Below are 22877 nucleotides of genomic sequence, written 5' to 3' on the forward strand. Positions count from 1 at the left end.
ACTTTGAAGTTGTTAAGCTCCAAAGCCTCCACACGACTTCACGAGCACTGAGGTGTGTATTATATATATATATATACATATTTTAAGATTTCATATTGTAAGCGCTCACGGATTGGCCAATCACAGAGCACGTTTTCCGGTACGCGTTCGGGAAATGACCACGCCCACAACTGTTGCTGCAGCTCCGACCCGGATGAGCATGTTGTTTTTGCAGGCTGCACACACAGAGACCCGTACAATGGTAGGCAAATAAAAAGCTTGTTGTTTGTCCTTGTTTAGCAGGAAGTTTTGCGGTGCTTGAAATGAACCTTTCACTGTCCAGTGGCGGGAAGTTAAAGACTAATTTCAGCCTGCGTGGTCGTGAAAACACTTTGCCCCAGGGTTTGCTAACAGTGGTGGGAATAACACATCATGTCCAGTGGACTGTGAAGACCGAGCTCAGTTGACAGGATATGGTTGAGTGAGAGTAACATGGGTCATGGTAAATCGAAAATCACACTCGATTACATAAGATTTGGAAACACAAAAGGGGGAATCATTGCTGAGCTGTGGCTGTGCAACACCTGTGGAGTCTGCTGTGGCTTCCTGGGTCAAAGACAAAGGCTCACACATCTTCTGCACATGCTCCCTTTTTGGGAAACAAGTTTTCGTGATTGCACTGGTTTTGTTTATTCAGTGTCTGAAGTTGATACTTTGCATTCCTCAAAATAGCACTGCATAGTTTCAAGTGTATCTGTCAAAACCTGAGGAACAAGTTTCCCCAAGAGATGGACATAAGCTGATAACACCAAATTCAAAATAAAGTTATGATAAAAATTAGTTTGATGTTTGAAGTTTGCATCTTCTTTAGGATTCCCACTGCCCTGCATTAAAACATGATATTAAAAGTTTACAATGCAAACAAGCTATTTAAAGTTCAACCTGTAGGTCTGTAAATATTTTTTTTTATAATTTATATTTGGTTTATAGTTTGAAAGTTGAGTAGTGAACTGTCACAGTGGACTTTTAGAGTGAAATGTACCTTTTAACCTGGTAACATAACCAATATGTCTGTCTCATAGCAAAGAAGTCTTATGGTACTGATATTAGTGTGTTGTTTCTTCCTGTTTATTATGTTTCCAGTGACTTGTTTCAAAATGAGTAAGAGGAAAGGCTCAGTGATCACCAATGCAGTAGCTGTAAAGACCTCTAGAGTGACGGTAGTGGATGCCAAAGATGCAACTGAAGATAAAAACAATCAGGGACCATCTTTTAAGCACTTTCCCAAAACAGCTCAGCCTGCCACGGTGAGTCGCTTCCCCATAATGCACTGATTCTTTGTCTTTGACTTGTCACCGGCTTCTTTGATACTGAACGATGTTTCCTGATTGTCTTTCCAGGGAGACATTGGCATCATCGAAAGCATCACTCTGAAAAATTTCATGTGTCATCACTTGCTCGGCCCATTCCAGTTTGGGCCCAATGTGAATTTTATCGTCGGCAACAATGGAAGTAAGGCCTGTATCCCTGAATGTCATGTGATCTGCTGTTGGCTTTGGCATGTGTGTTCAACACACCCACCCATGTACCAACGTTAGATGATGGCTGCCTGATAATCTGTTTAATCTTTTGTTATGTGTTTGACCAGTGGTCATGGTTTCATACCGAGTAAATAAAACTGCTGTTTGACACAGATGGATAAATACACTTTATTCTTAATATTTATCCTTTAAATTATCACTATACAGAGAATTTAACCCACCCAGTCTTGTAATTAACAATAATTTATGAGATCCTTGATCAGTCTGCCAGTTATTTTCTTGAGTCGTTGTCTGGACTGTAAAAGATCAAGTTAAGTGAAAAATAGCAGCAAAATTTAAGACAAAAGCCACAAATCTCCACAAGTGAGAAGCTCGAATTAGGGAATGTTTGGATATTTGCTTGAAAAAGTACTTAACTGATTAATCTACATGACATAAATAAAAATAACTTGTTATTCCTCAGATATTTATGATTAGTGAAGTTCATCCCTCTACTTGCTGTACTCTAAAATAGCCCTGTGGGTGATTTATGTTTTTTGCATACACCCTGTTTGTGAGCCAGCATTGTGGTTTGTTTTCTATGTTGTGATTTAATCCACTATCTTTGTTTCAATCGTCAGGTGGAAAAAGTGCCATCCTGACTGCTTTGATTGTCGGCCTCGGGGGGAAGGCCACTGTCACAAACAGAGGAATATCGCTGAAAGATTTTGTGAAGACCAATGAAAAGTAAGCCAGAGTAAATAACTTCCCACAGTGGCGACTGGAAGCATGTTTTGTTTTTAATTGTGATTTGCTATGTGTTGTGAAATGCTGTCATTTTTGTCTACTTGCAGCCTGGAACTAGAATGGTATTTACAGTATATTCTCTTCTCTAGTGCTGCAGATATAACGATAAAGCTGAGAAACAGAGGGCCGGATGCTTATAAAATGGATGTCTACGGTAACACCATTTCCATCGAGCACCGCTTGTCAAGTGATGGAAGTCGGACCTACAAGCTGAAGAGCAAATCAGGTGAGTAACATATTCTGGTCATGCCAGGATGAGTCTGTCTCAGTCTTATTAAACCTTCCCTAAATTTCAGATACTCCAAACACACTTAGCGGTGAAGACAAAGCACTTTAGTCAGACTGTCACCTCCTAACACTGTGTACATTCTTTACCCTTATATTTACATTCACACTTGTGCTGATGTTTTTCATACGTTGTAAATGTCTTGATTTATTTGATAAATAAAAGGAACTGCACTTGCCAGTGTGCCAGTTACTGACTGAGGTAAGAGAAAAGTTTGCTCCTGAATATAGTCAGTGGGATTAATTTTCACCCTGAGAAGTGACGTGTGATCTCTGGTGATCAGTCTGCTCTTGTCCTTCTTTGCCACTTGTAATGTGCACGACTGCAACCCACTGCTGTTTTTACTAATTAGTTGAGTAGTTAATTTTAGTTAATTTTACAATTATTGTTTTATGTATTTTCTTAATCAGTTAGTTAATCGTGTTGTCAGGTCAAGGTGATGTGTCTTGTCTTTGACTAGCAGTGTAAACCCAAAGACATTCAAATGAACACTTTTATATTTGACAGCAGCAGATCTTTCTATTTGTGAAGCTGAAATCAGGAATCATTTGGCATTTCTGCTTGAAAAAATGGGTGAAATTATTCATCAGTAATCAAAATAGTTGCCATGCCAGAGTATCATTTAATTATATTCTCATCTTTGTCAGAACAACAGGTATGAACCTCACTACTACTTCTTCCTTCCGTCTTGCATTTTAGGAAATCTTATCTCAAACAAGAAGGAGGAACTGACCACCATCTTAGACCACTTCAACATCCAGGTACCTACTGTCATGTTCTTTAGTTTTCTTTAACTCTGGTCAGTGGCTGCCATATCAAATGTAATTGTTTTGTGGTTCTGCTGTGATATCCTTTAGTGCCACTGCAAAAATTGTACATATCAGCAAGCCTTTTATTTATTTTTTTGTGTATTCCAGTTGGATAACCCAGTGTCCATTCTCAGCCAAGAAATGAGTAAACAGTTTCTGCATTCAAAAAGTGACACAGACAAATACAAGGTATAACACAGATCCTTTGAATTTTAATTTTAACATCTGTATGTAGAGAAGCTCATGTGATCGTGTGCTGTTGTGTTCTTGTCTTTTGTAGTTCTTCATGAAAGCAACTCTGCTGGAACAGATGAAAAGGGATTACATTTATATCAAGCACACTAAAACAGTCACACGACAGCAGGTGCAGCGACATGAAGAGGTAGTGTCTTCAACACCCAAACATTTAACCGTTGATTTATCAAACTGATTTATTTATCAAACTGATTTATTACATATTGTCTTCTTTGTGTCTTCCCCTCTCCCTTTGTGCACTTTGTACCACCTGTTTTTAGAAACGTTTGCCTGCAAGAGATTTGTTTTTCTATGAATAACATGTACAGAATTTTTTGTTAATAAAAAAAAATGTTTTAAAATATTTTTATGTTCAGTGTCTCAAGGACCTGAAGCAAGAATTTCTACAGCGAAAAGAGAGATATGAAAATGTATCGTCCTTCACTGAGATGAAGTCAGTTTTGGAGAATCTCAAGAAAACAATGGCCTGGTGTTTGGTAAGAATTTCTCTGTCAGACAGGAAAAAAAACATTACTGTGTGTTCTAAAGGGGTTTTAGGAAGTGAAACAGAAAAAAAACAAGCTAAATCAAAGCCAATGGAAAAACCATGTTGTTCTGTGTTTCATGATCATGATTTAAAAAAAAAAAAAAAAAATGCCTTTGAACCTGATGAAGATATTTTTTGTCACTTTCAGGTCAGAGAGAAGGAGCAGTTGGTGGAGCAGCTAAAGGCAGATATTGAAAAGGAAGAGAATCATAACATACATCAGGAGAACCTTCAGCTCTGTCAGGTGAGTCTTAATTGTTCCCCCTCTGTTAAATACACATAAGTCTATAAATGTTACAGTTCTAAATTAAACATCACATAAACTGGTGCTCTTACTTCACATATTACATTTCAAGGTTTACACTAAATCCACTGGAAAAAAAAGCTGGTTCTATCTGGTAAATAATTTATTTTGGTCATTGTCATTTTTTGTACTTTCTCTCTTTTGTCTCATCTTTCCCACAGACTAAAGTCATACAAATGGAGAAAAAGCTTCAGGAGATCAAAAGCCAACTTGACAGGATAAGAGAGGAGCAAGAGTCTCTAACGGAGGAAAGTCTGAAACTGAAAGAGCAAGACAAGGTCACTGGCAGAGCTCACAAGGAACAGGAGGTACAATAAGGAAATATTACAACCTTGTTATGTTTCTATGCAAGGCTGGATGTTTTATTGTATATGTCAAGTTTATTTATAATTTCAAATTTGTTACAGTCACATAATATTTTCCTGTAGGTTGTTTATTTCCGGGCTCTGAATAAGCTCAAACAGTCAGAGAAGGAGCAGGACCTTCTTCAGAAGAAAACTACAAAGGCCAAAGCGAGGTACCGGATAAGGACGATTTAAACAAAGCTCTAAGTGATATCTTTACATTAATAGAAATGCAATATGTGTGATTTCATTGTGAGGTAGTATAATCCTAAACAGTGATGGAGAGACAGAATATGCAAAGCGACAGAAGACGTTATGTGGTCTGAGAGAGCAGCTTGAAGAGCTTGAGAACAAATGCACTCAGTTAAATGATGAGGTCAAGAACAAACGCCAGGCAGTGTTCAAAGGAAAGGAAGAGCGGGACAAGCTGAGGTAAAAAGATTTGATTTGCTCTCACACAAATATACAATTCTATACATATATACAAACTCTCTTTGAATTTACTAGACTGGAGGAAAAAAATATCCAAGCTTCGTATGAGTCCAAACTGAAGAGGAAGAATCAGCTCCTCGCCAGTCGATCAAACAAACTCAAGCGATTTGGAGATAGTGTACCAGACCTCCTGGATTCGATTACTGAGGCTCATGTCAGTGGACGCTTTGTGAAGAAACCCGTCGGTCCCATAGGTGACGTCCTTTCTGGGTTTTGACATCTTCACAGCATTATAGCAAAGATTTGCACCTATTAGCATAAGACACCAGCTGGACGTTTCCGAAAATAGGTTTATTCACTTTTTCTGAGATGAATTAGATGAGAACAGTGATTACTCTCATGTCTGTTCAGTAGAACCAGCAGTCAGTTAGCTTAGCTTAGCATACAGCTGGGACAAATCCAGCTCCCAGGATCCCCATAGCTTGTTAATTAACAAGTTATACCCTGTTTGTTTAATCCACACAATATTGAAAAATGTGCTTCTACTGGGCAAATTCTTTTGTTTTGTTTTGTGGTTGGATTAAACAAATGGATAAAATGCATTAATTACTAATTGTAGAGGTGTTGGTTACCTTTGAATCAAAGCTGGACTAGCTGTTCACTGGTTTCTGCTCTTTAGGCTAATTAGCTGCTGGCTGTAGCTTTGTGTTTACTGTGAGGACCTGAGAGGTTGATCTTTTTATTTGCAAAAAAGTAAATAAATGTGTTTCTAAACGTGTTTGCGCTCAGGGTCTTGTATCAGTTTGAAGGATCCCACGTTGGCCGTAGCTGTGGAGTGCTGTCTGCGAAGCTTCATGAAGGCTTTCTGCTGTGATAACTACAAGGATGAGGCGGTCCTTCAGGAGCTGATGTCTCAGCATTATCCAAAGAGCAACAGGCCACAGATCATTGTCTGCCCTTTCTCTGAAAAAGTTTACAACCTCCATGGACGGTCAGGACCAGTATTTCTTTGCCATTGTTAGTTTTAAAGGCATTTTTCCAACACATTTTAAAGCTGCATTTTGTTTCTCTTCCTTTGCTGTTTTGTAGGAAAGTTTGTCATCCCGAGTTCCCATCTGTGATGGATGTAATCATATCAACGAGCCCAGTCATCATGAACTGCCTCATTGATATGAGAGGGATAGAATCAATTCTGATAATCAAAGTTAGTATCTCACAGAGTACTGCATGTGTTACTGCTTTAGAAGGAGTGTGGTAATTGTTATTTTATCTGTAACCCATCTGGATTTGGACCACAGGAGAAAGCCAAAGCGAGGAGGTTCATGCAGCGAGGCCGGCCACCCAAAAACTGCCGCGAGGCCTTCACTGTGGAGGGAGATCAGGTGTATCCAAACCGTTACTACACCTCTGACTTCAGCATGGCCAAGTATCTTGGGGGGGATCTTGAGACAGAATTAAGGTAACTAAACTACTTTTACATCAGTATATCTGCAAGAGATATCAACTGTATAAAAACGATTTATAAGATTGTTTGAGTGGATAAGCGCACAACTCCAACCTGAAAGTCAAGTTTAAAGCAGCAGATGGCAAAAAGGAATATCTGTCGGTGGATTTTAAAGGAGAAAAGTCTCATTAAAGTCTGTTTATAGGACTAGTTCCATGTTTTGGGCAATACACTTACTGACTTACAGAGATAAGATTGATACCACACTCATAAATGTTTCCTACATATTTAACATATGATAAAGGCCAGAAACAGGAGAAAACACATAAAGATCTAGACAAAGGTTTCACTGTTTGCTTTATCTGGATCTGCCTACTTGTTTCCCTTTGTTTCTTGTTTTTATGCTAAGCTTAGCTAACCAGCTGTTGCATCTAGCTGACCTGAAATGACACCTGGTACTTACTTTTGATGAAATATTGATTAAATGTTTTGTGCAACAGCTGCTTTTTATTTATTTTTTTAAGAAATGTGCTCCTGTGTGGAGCGTCCAGTTGAAAATGAAATTCTGCCTGTCACAGCATGTTGGAGCCGGACCTGGAGAATCTCCAGGCTCAGCTGTCCAGGTTTCAGCTTCAAGTGGCCTCTGTCACTGAGGACATTGTGGGCATGGAGAGCAAACTGAACAGCACCATCATGACCCTGAAGAAGACTGTGGTCAGTGGAGCATATTCTTGCAGCACGAGCATGAGAACATGTTTAATTTAACAGTACTGCCGTTTGGTTTTCTGTTTTCCCCCTCGTGCTTTCTCTCTGCTTCCCTTCCCTGTGAGAGAATGATTGACTTCATTGATTTGTCACTGAGGTCGCTGCTGCAAGTGTGGGATTAATGTAGATATTTCTAGATTTAAACTAGGAAGGATTTTACTGTTTTTCTGTATTTGTAATGCAGGCCTCTGTGAATCAAGTCAAGGCAACGATAACAGAGCTGGAGACTGCTGCTGAGGACCAAATCGACGACATCAGCTCCTTGGTGATAATTTAGTTTCTGTTCATTCCTCATCAAAACAGACAGAAATCCCACCATGAATTATTTAAGTCTGATGTCTTCAAACACTGCCTGCAGGAAGAAGTTGCACAAGAGAACCAACTGAAAATTGAGGCAGAAAAGCAAACTGTTCATGAAGCACAGACAGAACTCGACAAGTACCAGAAAATGGCAGAAGACATAGGCTGCAAGTATTCGTCTGTCCGAGAACGAATTGACCAGCTGTCTGAGGAAATGGAGCCATTGAGGGTATAGAAACATGTTCTATCACAAAGATCCTAAAAACAGTTTTCGAAACCCAAAGAACTATGACAGCATCTTACTGCTGTTGCAGGCACGAGTCTGTGGGTTCGATATTGCTTCTGTCCTGTAATGAAAAGTTTTTTTATCTATTAAATGTTTGAACATAAGGATTTGAAACTGACATTAATTTTCTCTCAGGTAATCCTCTGTGGTTTAAGGCTGCAGTCTTATTTCACACTAGTTTTAAATTGAGTTAACTTTTATTGTCTGTTGGCCCAAAGGATGAGCAGCTGAAACTGGAGACAGAGTGTGTAAAACATGAACGAAACCTTAAAACTTTAGAAAACAAATTGAACTCCCATGAAGACAACGTCCAGGCTATGAAAAGTGAACTTACCCAAAGAGAAGAACAGTTGCAGGTAAGAAGAACTTGAGTTGTCTATAAATTGTCCATAAATCATCAGAGGCATAAAAGAAGAGTTTTTTAGCTGTGTATTTTAGTTTAAACTTTCTTTGGTGTACTTAAGATGAATGGTATACTGTTCAGATCTGCTAGTCGTTAGGAAGCTCCACCAAGCAGATGATTTACTGCCTACAAAGTGCTGTAGCCTGTCACCAGTCAAATCCAGACTGTCATCAGATGTTACATGTGATGACAGGAATATGTGGTAAAAGCCACAAAGATCAGTCCTGAGCGGCTGCACGTGCCCGGCAGCACCAAGAGCATCGACGCAGAAATCACTCGACTGAAGAAGAAGATCAAGGTGTACGAGAGCAGCCACGGCGAGCAGGAGCAGGTGGTCAGGTGAGAGATCGCTTTTTACAAACATCTGAAACTGGATGTCATTTCACTGGATTTACACCTTTTACAGGAATATAATATTGAGATTATATGTATTAATGTTATTACATTAATATTCACTGCTCATACAACGGCATACTTGGCCTTTTTAGGCCAACCATGTTACCCAATTTAAACAATGTACTGCAGTGAAACTTGTTAGGTTTAAAGTTACAAGAGTTATAAAGTCCCTCCAGCTTTATTTTGTCTTTATGTCCACTGGGTTTCAGCTTTTGTGATCTACTCAGACAGAAATTGTGTTTCTGTCCACTGAGGTACAGCTTCTCCAGTGAAATGTCTGCTCTCTGTAACAGCTTTTTCTACTGTGCCTCAATCCTGTCTGCCCGTTGGCCAGCACTAAATCATCTTCTGCCCTCATTTTACATCTGCGCTCTGAAGGCTGAAGTCAGAGGAATTTAGACTGTACCAATTTCTTCCCTCTGCCCTCGTTAGGGAGTACGCTGAGGCCCTCGCTCTCTACAGAGAGAAAACCAACCAAGTGAGAGATCTACAGAGGTTCATCGATCAACTCGACAACATTATGTCAGACAGGCAGAACAGATACAAAATACTCCGTAGGTAAATAACAGCCCACTAATTTGACAGGAAATTCAGAAATACACAATTCTAAGTTTTAAACACCAAAGAAGAAAATCCTGCTTCTGATTATTTGTTTTTCCTGAAGATCTCTCTCTGTGAGATGCAAACTATACTTCAACAACTTCCTGATAAAGCTGAACTGCTGTGGCTCAATGATTTTTGATCACAACAATGAGACACTCTCAATCTTGGTACGTTCATTCCTTCCGCCATTTGCATTTGTTCTGTAGTATGATTGTTGTATTAGAATTACAGTAATTGAAATATTTAATTGTAGGACTGTGCTTATTGCAAAAGATGAGAGCTGGGCTTTAACCATGAATCATGATGTCTGTAGTTAAAATCCACATCATCCCTCCTCACGTTCATTTCCTCTGTCTACCCATAAATACCCCAGAATATCTTGAACAAAGAACTGGAACCTGCTTGGCCATGCATTTGTTTAGATTAATTTGAGCTCTGGTACTTTTGAAGGTAAAACCTCCAGGCTGGGATGACGATGGTGTGAGTGACATGAGGTCACTATCTGGTGGTGAACGCTCCTTCTCCACCGTTTGCTTCATGCTCTCCCTGTGGGAGATCACTGAATCCCCCTTCAGATGCCTCGATGAGTTTGACGTGTACATGGTGAGGGCACAATGACCTTGGAAACACTGTGATCTTCACATGCAATTTGTAGAAAAACCAAGAGAAAAGCTCAACCAATGTTTGGCATGGACTCACTTTGGTTCTTCCTATGCAGGATATGCACAACCGCAGAATTTCCCTGGATCTCCTCCTGGAGCTGTCAGAGCGGCAGCACTTTCGACAGTTTATCTTTATTACTCCTCTGACCACCAGGTGTTTACGTGCTGTTCTTTCTATTACTTTCTTTCAAGATCCCCCTCCTTACAAACGTGTGTAAACATCTCTTTGTTTTCTGTGTGCACTCTGACTGTGCCACCGGATGAACTAGAAGATTTTATTGCTGAATTTTAATCCATTACTCAAACAAAACACAAGTGATGGTTAAATAATCAATCCTTTCACTTTTTCTTTTACTATAAAATGCATATTTTTTATATTTATATATATTTTATGTTTATTTATCACGTTGGACAGTGAATTGATTAAACACTGTTAATTTCTCAATCAAAATGTATTATATTTAATTGGTTTTTCAATAGTTGTATATAGCATCATTTAAACAAAAATGTTATCATTATTTTTAGGTAGTGTTTTTATTTTGATAGCCAGTTTAGGTTCCAGTTATCTCTCTTTAATTTGTTTTCATTTGATGATGATGTCAGTAATTATGTGATAACTCACCAAATGAAGCTCTCCTTTGTGTCTTGTAGCAGTCTACCCAAAACGAGCCACATTAAAATCCACCAGCTTCAAGATCCAGAAGAAAACCAGAGTGAAACGGGGGATGAAAATGCTTGAAATGACTAGTTAGTATATTTTATACTGTCTATTTTTGTATTACTGTATGTGTCATAGCGGCACTGCCTCTTAAATGTCTTTATCATGTTTGTATGTTTTTGGCAAAATTCCCGGCTGTGTTTTTTCAGTATATGTTGCAGGGCACAGTGGGGTTAACTTATCCCTTGAACAGTTCATTGTTGTGAAATAGCAGTGTTACATTTGTCAGTTGAACTTTTTTTACTGGGTTGGGGTACAAAGGCCAGCAGCTAGCTAGACTAGTTTTTTGGCATGAATTATGAGAATATTTATTATGTGCACAGAGGAACTATCCAGGTTGGTGATCTCATTAACTGAAGTCCTTCTCACTTGTGAACTGATTGAGCGTGTGTGTGTGTGTGTGTGTGTCCTGTAACTGGGATGTCGCACGTCTGATTCCCGCCATAGAAACAACACAAATTTAAAAAAAAAAAAAGAGCATGACTAACTGTGAGGTCTGCTCTAAATAAACTATTAATGATGAACAATGAAGGTGTTTGGTGCAGCACATTCAGCCTGTTTGTGCTCACTAGACCTGATATCTGCCTCTGTTTACATGCTGTTTTTATTTTTTCTGTTATCAAATTATTGACCAAAGTAGGTGATTTTGACAGTTGAGTCAATTCTTATATAAAATGGAAAATGTCTTTACTTGCTTGGAAATATTTTTTTAATGTACTGTTAATGTTTGTTACAAGACTTTTATTCTGCTGCAAACCGGTCAGTCTGTCAGTGTTAATGTTTTTACAGCAAGAAGTTTAGTTTAAAGCAGTTTAAATTTGATTATTATTGATTTTTTAATTGATGATTATATATTTTATTTTATACTCTTTCTCTGTTAAAAACACTTTCTGATTCACAGGCAGCAGATATAAAGCATTTCTATGAAAACTAAACATTTTTCCAATAAATTCTAAGTAGAAGACGTTTTGTGTGGCTCATAGATTTTATATACACAGGACTGTCCATTCATGCTTGTATCCATTTCACCATCCATACACAATAACACATATTCAACAAGTCTTAAAGTCAAAAACAAAGACTGGTCTTCATTTACTGGTTTCTGTAACTGCACCTGCCAGACCGTGTCTTTTGAAAAAGCCTGTTGATGGTTTATTCATTTTAATCACTACAGAATTATGTTTGGGTGCAACACATGCCACATGTATAAAAGAATACAGTCACTTGTATGATGATTTTTCATATTTGATATAAACATTTACTAGACAAAGAATCTGACAAGGTGACTAGACTGAATGTATAAATAATATAGACATTGACGATGTGAGGGTTGGTTAAAGTTACAGACAGAACGGTGAAAAGCTTCTGCAACCTCCACTACTCTAGATGGACTACAAGCAGACACTCAGTCCATGCTTGCATAGCCAAGAAATGGGGAAGCAAAACTGTTGAAAGAGAATTTCTGCTTTAACCTACATCAACCAGCTGCCGTCTCACACGGAAATGCTCTTTCAAAAGCTTTATCAAGCACCTCTCCTGAGGGTCCTGCATCTTTAATGATCGCTGCAAACAGAACAGATTAGATAAAAAGTTTCTCCTTACAAAAAAGTTTTAGGAATGCAGTGTGTCTAGTAAACATATGAGAGGCCTTTTTACCCTTTTTGCTGCATTGGAAGTGGAGCCCCTCTCACAAGGTCCCTGGCCCAGAGAGTGAGCTCCCAGCATTAAGGTCAAAAGGCAAGTCTGTACTCATTTTGTAGTGCTCTTCATTTCTGTAAACATGTCGATATGTACTGAGTAAAGTTACTTAACTCTAACCAAATAAGCAGCCTGAAAATGAAACCAATTTTGGACCATTGTGAGGAGAAATTTTGTGGCCTTTCATCTAAATTAAGCAGCAGCGGTACAGTAAAATTTTAAAGGAAATGGCGCTCCATAAATATGATTCTGCTTATCCCAGAAGCAAAACATAATCCAATGTTTACGGGAAAGCTCTTCCTCAGAGATTAGCCCACAACTGCAGCCGAAGTACCTTTCAGAAGTGTCACGCACAAAACGAGGGAAGCATGCTCCCATATTACTGGAGGTGAACTAATGGTCTGTGAATCACATACTGTACATCCCATGCAACAATACTAAATGAATTTCAGAGGGTTTCTCTTTTATAGCAACCTAAAGATGCAAAAGGTAAGAGTTTATATTTTTTGACACATAATATATGCATGCAAAGAACCTACTCTTCTTGGTTCCATCTTGTGAAAACATCTGGAACAGACAGGAGCTTCTCTATTCTCCAAAAGCTCATCAAGTCTGGATAGTAGAGACAGTTACAATTATCATAGGAATTATTGTTTTGTTACTATAATGTAAAGCGTACAGTAGTTGAAGCAGTGAACACCGGGGGTCCTAAATACTGCAGGAACGTAATTTAATGCAGTGCTCCACTGATATACAAGCTAAGGTTGAATGAGAATGTATAGGGTTACTGTGCACAAATCACGTTGGCATGTTTTGAAATAGAAATGTATGATATCTTATAGCTATATTCAAAATTATTCAGCATTTGACATTCTCATGCATACAACCACAAGAAGCGAGTCCATTGAAAAATAGTCCAAGCATTGTTGTTTTTTTTTTTTCCTGTGGAAATGGCAGAGAACCTAATGAGACATTAAAACATGTGCTGCTGTCCAGAGTGTGTGGAATACAGACAGGGAGAGGAGCGAGCAGGGAGGCCTCACTTCTGCATGTCACACTGCAACAGGAGCACGATGGACGGGTCACTCTTCGCTGCCTCTTTGAACTCCTCCAACGAGATCTGGTCGTCGTTGTTCTTATCCATTTTGCTGAAGATCTTGTCCACCCTCTGCTCTGGTGTCAAACCGTCCTCGTTCATCTTCATCATGATTACAGTGCCCACCATTTTGTAGATGGCCTGTGGGTGAGGCATGGTGAGAAATAAGCTGAGGACTGTGGTTTATTATGTAATTCAGTCAAGTCTACATGTGTTAACTTGTTCAGAAAGACAGGCTCCACCAAACCAAACTAAACCAACTAAACTGAAACAGGTTTCTCGCAGTAGGAATTGTGAGTATGCTCCAATATCGCTGACACATATCAGATTGATTTTACTGTTTGTAATACCATGATGAAATGCAGTACAACTGCAGTTTTGCTGTTATAAAAGTGTATTTGTACTTAAAGCTTTGCAGGTGTGCAGGAGCCTGATAACAAAAAACAGAGCCAGTCCCCTGATGAGCAGGTGCCTAATGACTTGATAATCCTTTACCTCGATTATCTCCAGCATCTCCACTCTAGTGATTTTGCCGTCACCATCCAGGTCATACATGTTGAAGGCCCAGTTGAGTTTCTGCTCAAAGCTGCCGCGGGATGTGATGGACAGAGCACAGATGAACTCTCGGAAATCAATGGTCCCGTCTCCGTTTTTGTCAAAGGTTCTGAAGGCGTGTTGTGCGAATTTTGATGCGTCGCCGTAAGGAAAGAACTGCAAATGTGGGAGAAGTGTGTTCAAAAAGGCTGTTGTGAAGGCAGTTTTAAGTATGATGGAAAATAGTTATGGTGTGATTACATGGTCAGACAGATAACTCTGAGAGCTGATGTTAAAAAGAGAGGATGTGGTTCACACAAACCTTGACATAAAGCTGCTGGAACTCGTCCAGATTCAGCCTGCCACTGGGGCAGTCCTTCAGAAAGCCTTTGTACCACTGCTTCAGCTCATGTTCATTAAACTCTGTGTTCTTCACCAGATCCTCCATCACCTCGGGAGTCAGCTTGCTGTTCTGCTTTCCCATGGTTCCTATGGTGCAAGAGCATGTGAGTAATGCATTTATCTATGCTTCGGTGATGGCGGTATGAAAACCTCTAGCACAGCACAGAAAACTACCTTTTTCATTATCACTTCAAACATGAGCTGGGAGAGTAGATGTGTGTCTTTTTTTTTGGGATGGCAGCAAATGTTCCCCTAGTGCTTGTGTTCTATTTCTGTCCTCTCAGCCTGTTTGTGCCAGTCTGTGGCCCGGGTAGCACTGACCTGGATCAGCACTGTCAGAGCAGCTCCAGTTCATCAAATGTTCGATCGCTGCTATCAGGTTTCCACTGCAAACACTGTCCTATAGCTTGACAATGACAACAAAGCCTGTACTCGGCTGTAAGAGGGGCACTGTTGCAGTAAATCCGGAGATCTGAGCAAGGACGACATGCAGGAGCACACAGAAGACCTGCTGTATCCCAGACCAGTGGAAAATACAGTTTATAACTGGTCTGCAGTGTTTAGGACAATCCACAAACCAGAGTGGATTAGATTCTAATGCTCAGTCGCAATCATGATAATCTAAACAGTCACAGCAGAGCAGCCTGTCAGAAGTCCCAGATTCATTAATTATTGACTCATGATGTGGCAAATGACATAAAATAGCTGGGAATGCGTCAATTCTCTATCCATAATTTAACAAATGAGACAGCAGAATATTATTTGCATATCCAAACACAGACCATAGTGGGAATGCCCACCTCTTGACACCAACATATGCTCCTCATCTCTGCAGCAGCAGCAGCAGCAGCAGCAGCAGGCTGGACAGATCCACCACTACGCTGCATTGAATCGGGCCTTCCACAACAAACAGCACAAATGTGCTGCAACCAAAAATCAGTGCAAACCGCAGCGTTTAATGTTCATCTCCTGCATGTCATCTACACAATCCTGACGAGCGTGACTGCGAATTAAAGGGACTGATCTTGGGTGTAATCTGAAACAGGCTGCAGTGAATGACCTTGAGGACAAACATTTTGCAGGAAGATGAGAAAATGAAAACAGTTTCACGGAGCGTTGAGCTGAGAACATGTAACTGCGGTGTAAAGAGAAATACCAGCCACATATCCCACAGGCCACAGGTATGAATGACTGGTTGTGCCCAAACAGAGGCCAGCAGATGCTGTTTTATTTCACGCTTTGGGCAATGACATCTGAGTTAATGCCATTAAAGATAACCGCCTCCTGTGAGAGACGCTGCTGCATTCCGATGGAAACGACGCAGTGAGAGTGTTTTCAGATTAGATCCCACCATCCCGCTCCCAATGACATCTCTCCATGCGCATCGGGTCGAAAAACATGCCATAATTTCATAACAAGACAGATCTATTTTTAAAACGCAGCACGTCTCTCTCGGTGCTTCCGCAGAGCCACGTTAAACGCTTAAAGCCAATTAACTGCGCAAATCCTGGACATTTTGTTAATTCGTCAAATTTTCTGTTTTTCTGCTTGTTTCCAGGCAAAATGCAGAGGCTTTATTTTAAGGGATGCGCAGGTGCCAGTGTGCCAACCCTCTCCTCGATGCCATTCATTCAAACAGAAGGAAAATATGAAAAATAATGCGTGACACCTTTACATAAACTGTTCACCGTTTTCTGCATCTATAATCTCAAGATCTAACACATGACATGTCCATCTGCAGGCATCACTTCTTACCTTAATGCAGCCTATATTTGGTGATTCTCTATCGGAATAAATCTGCTCTGGCTTCTGCAAAGTACAGAAAACCCCTTTTCCGATTGAAACGTCTGTCCGAAAGGGATTATTCTCAACACTGCTCCCTTCCTTAAAAAAACTCCTCCTGGTGAAATTTCCGGATTTTCCCGACGTTATTCCAGATGAAGCGCAGCAGGGACCGATCCCACGCCAGTCTTTGGTTATGCGACTACAGCAGCGCGGCGTCACCCGTGTGCATCACAGCCTGATCATAAGTTCACTGGTGCTCTGCTGCTCGGTTTGGGTCCAGCTGGATCCTGTCACGTTATAACCGGCTCCTTCATCGTGAGGAGGATGGTCAGCCTGAGATTTCATCATCAGGAAGCAAATATGTTGTGGTTTGTTTTGCGCAAAATTGCGAGATGCGTACAAATTGCATGACAGTGATTAAATCTTCTACTAATTCGAGGTTTTTAATCCCTAAAACTGGAGGTGAGATATTTTAGTCCTATGGTCATTGAACGTGGCTCTAAGAAGCATAATAGCTTTTGATGACCAAACCAAGACTGGAAAACCAAATAAAGACCCATGTTTATTGTCAGATGGCAGGACAAGATTTATTCTAAATACAGTGTGCACTTAGCTCCTTAGAGAGCTTTTAACCAGACCTGCCAGCCTTATCATGAATGGCTCCCCTCTACCTTCTCCACAACATATAATCCAGATCTAAAGGGATGATATTAAATCTTTTAAGCAATTGTTTATATTTGGTTTAGAGCCAAATTTAAAGATTTGTTGTCTAAGAAATCGTGGAATCAGCCTGTTACGCATGGGTTTTAATGGATAAAAGGTTTTAGTTGGCCCAATTTTTCAAATATGTTTGGGAATTACTGTCAACTGTAGTCGAGACTCAGATTTGTGATATGTAATATTAGGCAAGATAAATAAAATCTGATGTTACTTAACTGTAACTTTAATCCTCTGCTCCTGTGTCACAATATGACAACAAAGTCTATTTTACTTCATACTGTGCTTACATGGTGCTTAAATTACATGGAAACCTGTCAGTCAGTATGCTAATCAGCTGTAAAGAAGTGAAACTGCTCCTCATTTTTCTGGGGAGTCTCTGGGAGCCCCACAGGGACCCCTGTAGCTCCCAGTTCGGGAGCCAAAGATATAGGTCACCTTTATTAAACCATGTGTACTAAAGAAGAGATAAGGCTCCCAGCCAAAATAATTCTCAGATGTGAGGACCCATATCCAAATCTGGATCCATTCGGGGTTCTTAGGCATAGAGACAAGTGATAAGTGTAAATGTTCAGCAAGGCAAAAACATCTAGCTCTCCATCCCAATACCGAAGTCTAAACACTATCAAGCACAACACTGATTACTTGATGTCTTAATTTAATACTCACATACAGTACAGTATACACATAAGATTTCCTTTACATCTCACAAACACAAACGCATACAGTTAAATACATGATGATTTTTAGCACCAGCATAGAGTCCTGATCCACTCAGTCTTCTCTAAAACTCTTCATCATAGGGATTTTCAAAATAAAAGACCTTAGCTTGATCTCACTGGGCATGGCTTACATGTAATATCTTTACAGCAGCATTCACTTACAAAGATTATTGATTAGAAAAGGATGCATACTGTACACCAAAAGTGGTATACAAAAGCAGTACTATATTATATACCCATTTACATCGCCTTTTAGGTTTTCTCAGTGTAATATTTAAGTACTTGGTGTGTTTTGACAACTTGTATCAACACTGATGCTTGATAAAAACATAGAAAGGTATGAAATTAAAAAAAACATTCACGTAAGTATACATGAAGAGTCTATGAAGATAATTGGCATGTTACAGTCTTGCATATTAAAACATAAATATATCACGTTCACGATGCTCTCGTTTTTCTTTATATATACTAACAAGAGAGCCACTGTCTTTCTATGTTATGTTTTCTTTAGCTTATACTGTTTAAATACTAAAATGAAAATAAAAAAGAATGACAAATCCAACTGAAACATTACTTTTTTTTTATGCAGTAATGTGAAAAATAGTATCAAAATGATTTTCTAAATCTCTTAATCAAAAAGCAATGTAGTATTTAAATGCACCTTTTATCAGTACAGTCATAGATATGTTTTCAGCTTGGTAAATACAAGTAAACAAGCTCGTTTACTGAGCTCTGACAGAGTGAAAGTAGTCCTAAGGTACAGTATAAAGTGTTTTCTGTTATACATTTCTTGTCAGATGATGAATATATATATATGTATATAATGAAATCTGCATGCAGCAGACAGATGTGCTGCTCACAAAGGCTTGTGAGACAAAATGTTTTCTTACATTGGCCTTCTTTTACTGATTACATTTAGTCATCAGGTGTATGTAGTCCACAGACTGCAGGGTTTTACTTCAAAATTTGTGCCACAGGTAGTTTAAGGTCCAATTGCCAAAGGGCGCCAATGGGAAAAGAGGTGGGTACCCATCGTCTTATTGAATTAGAATTGAAAAACACTAAGTTTTCTGTGCTCAACACTTTAAAGCACATATAATCTATATTTTTGTACAAACAACTTTACTAGCAATTTATCAATGACAGTGTGAGATGCCCAAAATGATAAACCTGCAAAGAATTATCATTTGAATTTGCAGCGCCTCTTTGCTTTCCAAAGTTTTATATTGTCTTTAACCTTGTTGTTCATGCCTGGCCCATAACTCCACTGTTAGGGTTCGCTCTCAGGGCTTTCACAGCATCATTTCCAACTGTAAAGACAGAACTAAAAGAGAGTAAATATTTGACTTACGTTTGCTAGTAACACAGTTTTAAATGAATGATAATATTGCTCTGTAACTGCTGGATTGTCAACTGTTGCCACATTAATTTACTGTACAAAAGTATATTTATATGTCAGTGTTATGTTTATAACTTATTTTCTCCAAAAAGTCTGTTATTGCAAGTTTTTGTTTGTGTGTGTTTGTTTTGAGTTTAGCTGTGAAATAAATACTGTGCTAAATTACAGTCTGGGTGTCATCACAGTAAACGCAGCTGATGTTAGCCCTGTAATGTCAGCACTGAGTTGGGTACTAATCTGACCCTGGTCTGCTTGTTCACATCATGCCAATGATAAAATGCAATCTATTAGATTTGCCTTGTAATACTTGAAAGTCTGATTCTCTGTATGGTTTTCGTATAGATTCGTATTTCACGTGGGATATATTTGCAGAAGTTACAATAGTTTCATTAACTGTGTTTATTGTGGCACAGAAGTACGTGTTACACCTTATGTTTGGGGACCCTTCTCTCTTCTGATTGGCTCACAGACCTGTGGTCCCCACACATGACCCCTGTCAAATGTGCCGTTGGATTGAGGGGAGAGATATTGTGGAGGGGTTTCAGAACTTAGTCTGCTTTAGTTTGTCAATGTGGTAGCAAAGCTTCAAGGCAGGCCCCAGCTTCAGTCCGAGGTACTTCATGATCATGTCACTCTTTAGAAGTAACAAGGCGTTTCCATCAATCTCCTTTAGGATGAAGAACAAAGTTGTTGTCAGACCACTAGACACAGGTCACCAGCCAAGACTATTTCTACTGGATGGTGAAGAAAATCCACAGTCTATCAAGAACACAGTGGGCTTACATGTTTTCTGAAGATGTCTGCATGAGGGCCAAGAGCCTGGGGGTCCGCATCCCTGATGAACCAGACCACGTCTTCCACAGTCCAGGTGGATGGGTCCTTGTTGGGGGGGGCCTTGGAGTCCTGAGACTCTGGAGACACATTATAACCTCCTGGAAGCAGAGAATGGAACAAGCAACCTTTACTTTACTGAGTGTTAAAGAAATATTGGTTTTGTCTTGTGACGACAACTCACCTGTTCTGTTGCTATCAGGGAACGTGTTTGGGCTGGTGGATGACTGCCTGCACATGCTCATGGAGGCCGACCCACTGGAGAACTGCTGTGATGAACGAAATCCGTAGGAGGACTTTGGCGAGTAGGACGAGCTTATGGAGCTGAACGCAGAATCACCAGGGTCCACAGAGTAGCGTTTGCCATCTGACTTGTCTAAATGATAGTCCTCGGCCATAGTTGTCTCAGCTAAAGAAAAGATTAGAGTCAAAATTAGTTCACAGAATTAGCTCATCTGCATCTATTAGAGAGATCATTTGTAAAGAATGTAGAAGTACCATCTGACTGGTAGGAGCCACTACTGTGTTGGGTAATGGGCTGATCACTGAAGAGGTTTTCACAGTGCAAGCTGCGGCAGAGTTTCTTCAGAAAACGAAGCACATAGTCGATGCTGTTCACGACGGGGAGGCTCAGAAGATGCTGCTTCCCATCAAATGTGGCTGGAAGAGCAAAACAGGGGACCACTTGAAACAACAGCACAGTATGGATGCAATTTCTCACAAATTAGGTCATTAAATCTTCGCTAATAGTAGCTTAATTTCTCAGTTTCACCTCAGGCAAAGTGAAAATGTAATTTTATTTAAGGGTATTAAGCAAACACCTGAGGGCGGTCTTTGTACAACACCTGATATTTTTTCTCCTCCGTAGCCTTGTGTGAGGAGGGTGAACACTGTTTTCTGCTGGAAGGCGCTGTCGATGCAGCCTTGGACGGCCTGCTGCAGCACCACAGAGGGCCTGTCGGGTCCGAAGTGATCAGGGAGCTGCTGGATCTTCTTTCTGTCCAGGTTGGGACCTGTGTTGGCCTGCTTGTTGATGTAGATACAGACTGAAACAGATGGAGACAGGGAAAGAAACGGACAAAGCAGAATCATGGAGGTAAATTATACATCAGTTATCTTCTGTAGTGATCTTTTAATGTCTGCATACTAATCTGACCTGGATTGTTAACACAAAAAGGCCTTTAGTGCTTCTTACATGTTTTGTGACCTTACCTGTGAGCACCTGGGGTGTGGCAGAGTGGGGGATGGTGGCGGCATCCTGGGGAATGGAGCTCATGTCAGGCTCAGGGGTGCTGCTGGGTGGAGAAATAGCCAGTGGTGTCATCACCATCCTGGGTTTGAGCTGCAGGACAAAAGATGTTTTGTATTCCTGTGTTTATTTTAGGGATATAATTTATTTACATGTATTAAATGATGTAGTGAGGAGGATGGTGGAATAATTGGGATAATAAATTTGTATAGAGCAGTAGCTCTTTTGCTAGAAATGATGAGTTTTTTGTGAACGAACATTTTTAATATTGACTTCTAAAATCAGTAACAATATTACTGAGCAAATTTGCCCAAATGTTAATTCTCCCTGTTACACTGGGTCCTACAAAGCCATGGAGCCTCTGTGTCTGTGTATTTATATGTACACATGCATTTTTAAACACACTGCATCCACACACCACACACCCCATCTGGCTGACCTTGAAGCCCGGCTTTCTCCCTCTCTTCTTTGGCACTTTGAGTGGAGGGAGCGACTCGGGGTAACGGTTAGGAAAATCCATCTTGGCCACATTTCGGAGCGGGGGTCTCCCTCGCTTCCTGCCTGGGATCTTCCCCGACTGGCTGGGGATGAAGGAGGGAGCTACTGCAGCTGATTGCATTTCACTGTTGTTGCTGTCTGATTTCTGTGCCGTTGCTGCAGGTACACTCATTTGGAGCTGTAGACAAAGGAAACAACCGTTTAGCTCAAGGATTAGAAATGCAAAAAAAAAAAAACAAAAACATGCACTTCACTTGCACATTAATCCTCCTCCTCCTCAGTCGCTACAAATTAGAGAGCAGCATTAGCATCCATTTACAGCAGCTCAGATGAAACATAATGGCCTGGAAAAGGTGTATGCCAGCAGCATCCAAACAATGACAGAAGGAAGACTATTCAAAAGTAATGTGGTGAGAGCAGCAGCATTTAGCAGAGCATTATAATAATCAAACAACACAAAAGGCAGCCGTGCAAGAGCTGTGGAGGAAACAGCACCTCCATCCTGAATTGATAACACATCAATAAACCTGGGAGAGAGAGAGGGAAAGAGAGGGAGGGGGTGTCTATTACCTGCTGTCTTCTATTGTGAAAGCCCAAGAGCCAAGCCCTTTTGTCTTAAATCCCTGGAGCCTAAAGGTGACTATGAAGCCAAATCCTTTAGAATGTAGGGAAAACCATCTTGTTCCTGCTGTATGTGGCTTTTTCCTTGTTCCCTTTTGGTCAGCACACTGCTGCTGCTGCTGCTGCTGCTGCTGCTCAGCACACAGGCTGCAGACATCTCATTACACTAATGCATTCAGCAGTGGCAGAGGGAGGGGGAAATTGACTTCACCATGGCTACCCAGCTATGAATTACCATTACGATGACAGCTTCCACCCTAATCTTAAAAAAAAAAAGAAGATGCAGTAACAATAAAAGAGACGTGCCATCCTCCCTGCAGCAGCAGCAGCAGCAGCAGCAGAGCTAACCACTGAAGAATCTGTAATTTATACACCTTGTCTGAAAATACAGTATGTAAACAAACGATAACCAGTCAGCAGGCACTCACCATCCAAAACAGATGTGGAGATGTGCAGTATCCCTGTGCTCCGTGTGTGTTTCCGTTA

At 40.2% G+C, this 22877-nt stretch overlaps 3 protein-coding genes across 5 annotated transcripts; 1 reads left to right on the forward strand and 2 right to left on the reverse strand.

The window, feature by feature from the left end:
* Positions 1 to 184: 184 nt before the first annotated feature.
* On the forward strand, positions 185 to 11803 carry smc6 (structural maintenance of chromosomes 6). Of its 3 annotated transcripts, none has more exons than XM_026300975.1 (27): positions 185 to 241; positions 1123 to 1286; positions 1380 to 1491; positions 2141 to 2246; positions 2396 to 2532; positions 3292 to 3353; positions 3510 to 3590; positions 3682 to 3783; positions 4013 to 4132; positions 4331 to 4426; positions 4648 to 4794; positions 4915 to 5003; positions 5092 to 5262; positions 5338 to 5516; positions 6052 to 6253; positions 6352 to 6466; positions 6561 to 6721; positions 7285 to 7420; positions 7656 to 7736; positions 7830 to 8000; positions 8276 to 8413; positions 8654 to 8799; positions 9289 to 9414; positions 9521 to 9626; positions 9910 to 10062; positions 10178 to 10275; positions 10773 to 11803. In XM_026300975.1, the coding sequence occupies exons 2-27, from the start codon at positions 1137 to 1139 to the stop codon at positions 10858 to 10860; spliced, it is 3273 nt and encodes a 1090-aa protein (XP_026156760.1). In that variant the 5' UTR covers positions 185 to 241; positions 1123 to 1136; the 3' UTR covers positions 10861 to 11803. The 3 variants fall into 3 exon arrangements, with proteins under 3 accessions (XP_026156760.1, XP_026156768.1, XP_026156776.1); XM_026300983.1 differs by having other exon boundaries at positions 5107 to 5262; XM_026300991.1 differs by lacking the exons at positions 9289 to 9414; positions 9521 to 9626; positions 9910 to 10062; positions 10178 to 10275.
* An 88-nt stretch (positions 11804 to 11891) lies between these two features.
* vsnl1b (visinin-like 1b) lies at positions 11892 to 16652 on the reverse strand. The gene is made up of 4 exons (XM_026301019.1): positions 16325 to 16652; positions 14490 to 14656; positions 14129 to 14344; positions 11892 to 13774 (listed from the first exon to the last, which is right to left on the reverse strand). The coding sequence occupies exons 2-4, from the start codon at positions 14649 to 14651 to the stop codon at positions 13577 to 13579; spliced, it is 576 nt and encodes a 191-aa protein (XP_026156804.1). The 5' UTR covers positions 14652 to 14656; positions 16325 to 16652; the 3' UTR covers positions 11892 to 13576.
* A 2787-nt stretch (positions 16653 to 19439) lies between these two features.
* Positions 19440 to 21984, reverse strand: LOC113126837 (sex comb on midleg-like protein 4). The gene is made up of 7 exons (XM_026301003.1): positions 21712 to 21984; positions 21236 to 21365; positions 20845 to 21069; positions 20522 to 20683; positions 20208 to 20432; positions 19976 to 20124; positions 19440 to 19859 (listed from the first exon to the last, which is right to left on the reverse strand). The coding sequence occupies exons 1-7, from the start codon at positions 21940 to 21942 to the stop codon at positions 19734 to 19736; spliced, it is 1248 nt and encodes a 415-aa protein (XP_026156788.1). The 5' UTR covers positions 21943 to 21984; the 3' UTR covers positions 19440 to 19733.
* Positions 21985 to 22877: the final 893 nt, after the last annotated feature.

This window comes from Mastacembelus armatus, chromosome 22, assembly GCF_900324485.2.
Source record: "Mastacembelus armatus chromosome 22, fMasArm1.2, whole genome shotgun sequence".
Lineage (NCBI taxonomy): Eukaryota > Metazoa > Chordata > Actinopteri > Synbranchiformes > Mastacembelidae > Mastacembelus > Mastacembelus armatus.

Bases quoted from the DNA above. Each gene is read 5' to 3' on its own strand.
- LOC113126837 (XM_026301003.1), bottom strand. From the start codon at position 21,942: ATGAGTGTACCTGCAGCAACGGCACAGAAATCAGACAGCAACAACAGT. The intron at 20,433-20,521 runs GTACTTCTACAT...TCTTTTCTTTAG, and splicing joins TGGCTCCTACCAGTCAGATG to CTGAGACAACTATGGCCGAG. The intron at 19,860-19,975 runs GTAAGCCCACTG...TTCATCCTAAAG, and splicing joins CAGACATCTTCAGAAAACAT to GAGATTGATGGAAACGCCTT.
- vsnl1b (XM_026301019.1), bottom strand. From the start codon at position 14,651: ATGGGAAAGCAGAACAGCAAGCTGACTCCCGAGGTGATGGAGGATCTG. The intron at 14,345-14,489 runs GTTTGTGTGAAC...CCACATTTGCAG, and splicing joins TCCAGCAGCTTTATGTCAAG to TTCTTTCCTTACGGCGACGC. The intron at 13,775-14,128 runs GTAAAGGATTAT...CCTCACCCACAG, and splicing joins AGATGCTGGAGATAATCGAG to GCCATCTACAAAATGGTGGG.
- smc6 (XM_026300975.1), top strand. From the start codon at position 1,137: ATGAGTAAGAGGAAAGGCTCAGTGATCACCAATGCAGTAGCTGTAAAG. The intron at 6,722-7,284 runs GTAACTAAACTA...TGCCTGTCACAG, and splicing joins GATCTTGAGACAGAATTAAG to CATGTTGGAGCCGGACCTGG. The intron at 9,627-9,909 runs GTACGTTCATTC...GTACTTTTGAAG, and splicing joins ATGAGACACTCTCAATCTTG to GTAAAACCTCCAGGCTGGGA.